The 7,858-nt window shown below is 39.7% G+C and overlaps 1 protein-coding gene across 1 annotated transcript; it reads left to right on the forward strand.

Moving 5' to 3' along the window:
• Positions 1 to 3,570: 3,570 nt before the first annotated feature.
• Positions 3,571 to 7,646, forward strand: kcnj1a.1 (potassium inwardly rectifying channel subfamily J member 1a, tandem duplicate 1). The gene is made up of 2 exons (XM_018698918.2): positions 3,571 to 3,732; positions 5,993 to 7,646. Exon 2 carries the CDS (start codon positions 6,011 to 6,013, stop codon positions 7,130 to 7,132), a length of 1,122 nt encoding a protein of 373 aa, XP_018554434.1. The 5' UTR covers positions 3,571 to 3,732; positions 5,993 to 6,010; the 3' UTR covers positions 7,133 to 7,646.
• Positions 7,647 to 7,858: the final 212 nt, after the last annotated feature.

Below are 7,858 nucleotides of genomic sequence, written 5' to 3' on the forward strand. Positions count from 1 at the left end.
TGAGAAAGATGGATATGGAATATGAATGCTCACTGACATGATGACCCAGCAAAATGGGTACCATCAGTGTACGGCCCCCTAACCCCTTGTTTCCTTTCACACACACATCATCCCCAAAGTATAGACCTATTCAGCTCAACCCAAGCGGATCATAGAATGAGGCGAAGTGGTGAAGGCTATAACTATGTGAGTGTTGCCAAAACACGTCTGAATCACAAATCAAAAAGAAAAAAAAAAAGAAAAACAAAGGCTTCATTTCTATTCACGCCAGAATTAATTAAAAGGTTTTATCCCAATGCTCAAGGCTATATTTCATAATTAATTCTGACTGCAGTTGATTTTTTTCTGTTGTGAAGCAGCCAGATGTGGTTTGCAACTGAATAGGCCTTTTAAATTTTAAATAAGTAAATAAATAAAAAAGGATAAATGAGCACGAAAGTAGCAGCATGAGCAATGGATTACCTGAAACAAAAAAAGAATAGTTTGATCAAATCCTTAAAAGTGATGTCTCTGACCATCAACAAGTCAGTGACTAACTGGTGTGCAAGTGTTCAAGTTGGAGGTGCGACTGTAGGTCAAGCAAAGGCAACCAAAAAGGGCCTAAAGTGAGGTAGGATATGAATCTTAAAGGCTCATGACCACATGTTGAATGTTTAACAGCTTCAAAGCAGGACCTCTGGTCTTAATTTCTCTGCCTAAGAAGTGCTGTCATTTCATACAATCAATTTGCCACTAACGAAAACAAACGTAAAAGTGGCTTTTCTTAACTTCAGTTACTCTTTATTTTGGGGGTCTGGAACCAGCAATCCATAGCGTGTTATCAGGAGAAGCTTTACATTTTCAGCAGAATCAATATTGCTTACAGACACTAACACACTATTCAAAGTTTAAGAAGGATGGCTTAAATTTTCCAGCTGACCAAAAACACAACTTCAAATGAATGTTGCCCTGTATCTGCTGTAAGTGTAAACGAGCAACTGTTAACAAACGCATTTGCTATATCGACTAAGGTGATATTAAGTCAGAGTTGTTCACAGCTTGTTTTTGTTCACCTTCAGAGACCAAAATTCAAAAAATAACAATATCAATCAATTTTATTATTTACATCTGTAAAGGGCAGCACAGTGGTACAGTGGTTAGCACTGTTTCCTAACAGCAAGACGTTTCTGGGTTTGAACTGGGGTTTGCCAAGGGCTTTTCTGAGTTGAGTTTACATGTTCTCCCTCTGGGTTCTTTCTGGGCATTCTGGTTTCCTCCCACAATCTCCCACAATCCTAAAACATACAGGTTATGTTAATTGGTGACTCTAAATTGCCCTTAGGTGTGAATTAGAGTGAACGGTTGTTTGTCCTGTATATACTGCCCCTGCGATATTGTGGTGACCTGTCCAGGGCGTACCCTGCCTCTCACCCAATGTCAGCTAGGATCCCCGCTACCCTCAAAGATAAGCAGTATAATAAATCATTTCATCACAGTGACAGTGCTATCAATTGATTAAGATGTGCAAACTTAGTATTTAATGATACAGAAGTACAGGGAGCAAGATGTGTGAACTTATCTCCATTTAATCTATTTTATCTTTTTGTCACACTATTCATCACCTTATGGTCAGTGAAGGTTACCAGGTAATACTCACTGCTGGCAGTGTCTTGGCCCAAAAGCTGATTGACAGAAACTGATACAGAAACCACATTTTTCCTTTGAGTATTCCAATTGATACAGAGAGAAACTGCCATTGTTTACCATCACCTGCAAGACATTTCATTATCAAAGGCCCTTAAGTGCTCAAACATGTATCACTATTCAATGAGGACTTATAGTGACAGTGTTGTGTTTGTGTACTAATCAGCTTATCGTGAGTACAAAGGTAAACTGTTTACATGCCACAGAGAGAGCCTGTCACCAGAGGTTGCAGCAGTGAAATAGAAAAAGGTCCCACTACTATAATGGATGGTATTTAATAACTTTATTTGGAATTATTGTTCTTCTGTCTGCATCAGTCTACCATGCCCACCCTACATTAATACATTATTACAATATATAATTCCCCCCAAAATTCTATTACCTGCCCAGTGAATTCTCACTTAAATTGTTACAAGAACTTAGGAAAAAAAAATCCATTTTGTTTCAGAGAGATTATGTATTGCATTCAGAAACAATAATTACATACCTGTTATTGCATTGTTTTAGAACATTTTGTGTTCGCAGTTGTGTACCTTCTTGCACATCATTATCCTGTAGTCAATAAGGTCACTAAATTTCAGCATCTGTAATTTGATCAGATAACACTTGTAGGCTCTTGATAATTAGTTCTGTTGACAATTCTTTTCAAGTATGAAAACAGCATCACCCTATCTGGGGGCATAGCTTTTGTTGTTTTGTTTTTGTTATTATTATTCAATAGCAGTAACTGCCTCAGATTGCATGGTTATCAATCAAATGTAGCCTCCACAACTCTTAAAGTTGCCAAACCAGCCCAACAACCAGTGCAGCTATGCGCTCTGATGGCTATTCGCCAGCCTTTTGTCAGATATGAAAGGAATTAGAATTGAGGGAGTTGATTAAACAAACAGGCAAATCACCTTCTGAATAAAAAGACCTTTAAATACAAGAACCTTGTCATCTTATTACACTAGCATGGATTTAAAAGAAAAAAAAACAGACAAGCCTAATCTTGTTGTCTGTCAACAGGAATGTATTGTGGCTGTCAATAGAGTACACATTCTGCAGCATGTAAGGTAAGACTGCAGCCTTTTGCTGGGAACAATGGAGCTGAAAAATGACACCCATCACAATTCACAACTTTTCTCCCCTCAGCATTCAGAATGGTTCCTGACTGACCCTGGAGAGCTCTCTATCTGGATCTAGAGCATCTCTCTTTTAATCTCCGCTGCCTCTGTTGTCTCAGTTCATCACCTATTTATGTCCTTTGGTCCCCATATTTCATCACAACTCAGCTCTGTAGTTGTAGTGAAGAGAAGAAAGTGGTTGTTGCTTGGAGCAAGACGACTGTGTTGTGCTGAGCTGTGAAGTGCTGATGTTTGATTGGTAGTGATAACACTATGCAGCTCACATCCTCAGATATTCACTTGCCAAAATCTGACATCAACTGAAAAAAAAAGACTTGAAACAGTGCCAATAAAAACGTGTGTGAGTGTCTACAGTAAATAATACCTCATAGACTGTTTGTCATTGAGACGCAGAGAACCAGAACCATATACAGATACAGCACATACAGGTTCACATTAATGTTGTCAACATTCACTTGGCTGATTTTTCTAGAATGAGTGAGCTGTAAAATGGCTTACATTCAAAAGACCATCCAAAACTAGAAACAACCAACTATAAATCCAGAGCAACTCCCGGTCTTTAGTGGGCTGGGAGTGAGGGCGATAGAGGTCAGCTTGGCCCTTGGTGTCAGGCATCTGTGGAGTAAACACAAAGTATTAGAGCTGGGGGAAGGGTATGCATCTGTGTATGCATGTGTTGGAGCAGAGGGGTGCTTGATGTCTCTGTGGGCGTAAACATCACCTGGATGATTCCAGCACACCGAGACAGGACAGTATAAATGCACACAGGTGTTGGTGAGCAGGCATAAGAGGAGGACACGCCTTGACCGTCTCAATCAACTGAACAAGAAAGACACTGACAGAGGAGAGAAGGTTGAACTCAAGACTGCCATTCGTCACCCTTTGGATGTGCGTCAAACAACTTTCACTTCATATCACAGAGGTGAGTTTGGACTGAAAGAAGTTTACTTTTTTGTTGAAAATCTTAAAATGTATTTTTTTGTCAGCACATTATTTCAAGAATATGGTGAAAATTATGTGTCAGTGTGAGTGGGTTTGAGAGAGTTCATTTAATAGGAAATAGGATTGTCACTGTAATGTTTTTCAAAAATAGAATAAAAAAAAAAAATCAAGAAAAGGGGCTGCAAATAAATTGCTTGGTCCAATTTATTTTACACATCCATATACACAGTTTATATATTAGCTCATAAAGCTGGCTTGTACCTCATTACCAAAAGAAAGCATTTACTACAAATAAGGCACTAAGGCTCATTAGAGACTTATTCCAGTAATCTCCATTTTAAATCAAAAGTACTGCTAAATCTCTGCTCCAGCTGGAATTATGTAACAGTAATACAGCACATTTCCATTGATTCTGACATTAGAATGCAGTATGCAGTAAGAGGACGGTTAACTCCTAATAACATACCAGTACAGATAGAACAGTCTAAATTTGACCATAATGTAACTTCTTAATCACAGAAAAAATACATCTGCTCAATACAGTCAGTGGCTGTATTGGCACATTCAAAAGGCCTGTGTAATAACACTGGAACACCAATTAAAGGAAAAAATACAAAAAACAACAACAATTTTAAAAATCCATCATGCTAACATATGCAGTGATTGTTAGTCTTTGTTTAGTTTATTATATTTAAACTGTTATTCTAGTCAGTCTTAAGGTTGAAATGCTTTTATTCTGAGCTATAATAGCAAAGCAGTTTCTCACACTGGTCATTTCCATTTGTAAAACTAGTTGTTTTCTAATGCAAAACAGTAATTTTGAGTAACTTGTCAGACATACAATTAAAATACCTAAAAACCTCAAATTATTTCAGCACAGATTTTGTTACAGTATGAAAACATGCTGACCTAATGATTAGGTGTGGAATGACTAGGTTTACTTCCAAAAGGATTAAAGCTTACAAACAAGTTACAGAGTGTGATTATCTGATTTCTTTTGGCAAAATAACTGAATGTGAGCTTTGAGGGCTGAAAGCAAAAACATAAACTCACTGCACTGATCGTTTTGTACTATTTCACACTCGCTAACAAGCACGCCATGATCCAAATGGGTAGTTTGCATGACTTGGCAAGAACAGAGGCCATACTTATTTGGAAACCTCTGTGCAGCCAATGCTGCCAGTTAACCATCCATCAAGCACCAGACTTATGAGAACTCAGAGCTTGAATAAAGTCAGAGATTGTTATGTCTGTGAGCAGCTGGCCTTTTGGCTGGGGTTGCCCAAATTATTTCAATGCCATGTTTATTTTTGCTGCATTGAAGAACCCAGCAAACAAAGATGATCCTTGTGTTGAGACACTTGCACGAGACCTAAATTCCCAAATTATTTGGTTTATTTGGACCACTTATGTGTTATGCCTCAGTGGAAACTTTTGTTTCTCATTAACTTCAGGTCCTTACTGCAGTGCTGTACCCACCCAGGATTATAGAATTTCAGTGAGGATTAAAACTGCTGCTTGGAACATGTGACACTGTACACAAGCACAGCGAGACTCAGCCATGTCACCATAGGAGTAAAGACCTTGGAGACAGAAAACAAGCAAGATACTTGTACACGAAGGACAGGTGTTCACTAGAATTGATTATGACCTTTTTCTCTTTGATACTTAAATACCAAAAAATCCATTCATTTAACAGCTTTCATCTCAGTTTCATAATCATTCCATTTGTCCTTGCCACAATATTCATTTGTATACACCCCCCCCCCCCATCTCCTTTTCAGCACTTGACATGCAGTGTCATTGCAACATTTTGCTGTTTGATTGTAGTGAATTATAGTATTTAAGAATGACTGACAGTTTGAGAGGGCCTGTGACCACCTGACTGGATAAATGATAGGGACTGTGCTGCAAAGCTAGGGCCCCATCAAGTGTACTTATTATCTGCATTTTTCAACTCTGAGTTTCTTTTCACTGAACTTTACACAAATTCATAAAATGTATTATTACATTTATTATTTGGGGCACTATAGTGTGGTGGAGCCCAAGGTGCAGTGTCAATTCAGCTATGAGCAGATAGTTATTGCTTTTCATAATTGTAAAGTTTGCATTCTTTTCATTGTATCTCTCATCACCAGATTAAAGGATTGTTTCCTTCAGAAAACTGATTGTTTCCGGTTTTCTCATATGCATGTATGATGTTTATAGATGTATATTTTTTCTGTGTTATTGTCTTATAGGCTGTGGACTTGTAGAAAATGTTTGGATACTTGAACAAACGTATCCAGGACAGTCTGGCAGAGCGAAGGAGCCGCAGGACCAGACTAGTGGCCAAAGATGGTCGCTGCAACATTGAATTTGGAAACATCAAATACAGCAAACACTTTGCTTTCCTAGCTGACTTCTGGACCACCTTTGTGGAGATCCGGTGGCGTTTTGTTCTTTTCTTCTTCATCGCCTCTTTCACCCTCAGCTGGTTTATTTTTGGCCTGCTGTGGTACTGGATTGCCCGCAATAATGGAGATCTGACATGGCAAAACCCCCCATTAGACCATACTCCATGTGTTGATAATGTTGTAGGGCTCACCACTGCATTCCTCTACTCCCTTGAAACTCAGACAACTATTGGGTATGGCGGGCGAGCACTCACTCCTCTCTGCCCAGGTGCTGTGGCCCTTCTCATCATCCAGTCCCTCCTTGGAGCCATTATCAATTGCTTCATGTGTGGAGTCATCTTGTCCAAAATCTCTTTACCCAAAAAGAGGGCAAAGACCATCACATTTAGCGAAATGGCTGTCATCAGCCCCAAAAATGGTTCTCTTTGCCTGTCCATCAGAGTGGCTAACCTGCGCAAGACCCTGATGATAGGAAGCCAGATCTATGGCAAGCTGCTGAGAACAAACAACACACCAGATGGGGAGACAATCATCATGGACCAGGTGAACATTGACTTCATGGTGGATGCTGGGAAGGACAACCTCTTCTTCGTGTGTCCTCTCACACTCTACCACATCATCGACAAGAGTAGCCCTTTTTTCGAGATGGCGGTGGACACTCTCCACAAGAAAGAGTTTGAGCTGGTCGTCTTCCTAGATGGCACAGCAGAGTCCACCAGCTCCTCCTGCCAAGTGCGGACCTCCTTTATTCCTCAGGAGATCATGTGGGGCTACAACTTCTTGCCCATCATCTCCAGAAGCAAGGAGGGCAAGTACAGAGTAGATTTCTCCAACTTCTCCAAGGTGGTGCCTGTAGCTACTGCACACTGTGCCTACTGTTTCCACAACATCAAGGGTCATCATCACCACTCCAGAGATGGACATGACAACCAGGGCTTTGAGGTGATTGATATCAATGATCCCCCAAATGTCACCAAGATGTGAGACATGGAGACAATGACAACAACAAACTGTAGAAACTGAGACTGGTAGAGATTTGCACATCTCAAAGACAAACTCCTCAAGACTCTACAAGGACAAATGGGTGCTAGAGGCAGGTGGGGTGACCTAATGGCAGACTGTGCATTGTGTAGCATTTAAATACAAAGTAAAGAAAACCTACTTATTTGTTATTCTTTTGTGTTTAATGGAGATAAGGAAGCTGTCTGAAGGCCAGGACAGTTATTGTTAAGCATTTGTATATAAAACCACACCTCCCACTGTCTACTGACTAAAAACCAGTTTTAAAAAGGGAGGCCAGGTCATGCAAGATGGTGAAGCTGCAATTCAAGGACAGAAAAAGAAAGTTTTTCCAATTAACCTGCAAGAAACACATGTGCTATATATGAAGACAAGTGGCTCTCATTTACCTTTGGCCTTGCACATCAGGTTTACGGTGTATGGAGAGGCAGGAAAAAACAAACAAACAAACAAACAAAAAAAAAACAAAACAAACAAAGCAACTGTATATAAATCTTGCAATTACTTGAAGGACCAGTGTTGGGGGCTATGCTATTGTCATGGGTGAGAAAAAGATAAAAGTAGTTGTTCAATAATTCATGCTACTGTAGGCTGTCGAACACAAAGAGAGACTTGGACTTAAACCATTAGAGTATGCTTTAACTATTCAGAAACCGAGACACTAGCAAAGGGTTCAGGGGCCAGTTTTTT

This window comes from Lates calcarifer, linkage group LG21 (assembly GCF_001640805.2).
Source record: "Lates calcarifer isolate ASB-BC8 linkage group LG21, TLL_Latcal_v3, whole genome shotgun sequence".
Taxonomy (NCBI): Eukaryota; Metazoa; Chordata; class Actinopteri; family Centropomidae; genus Lates; species Lates calcarifer.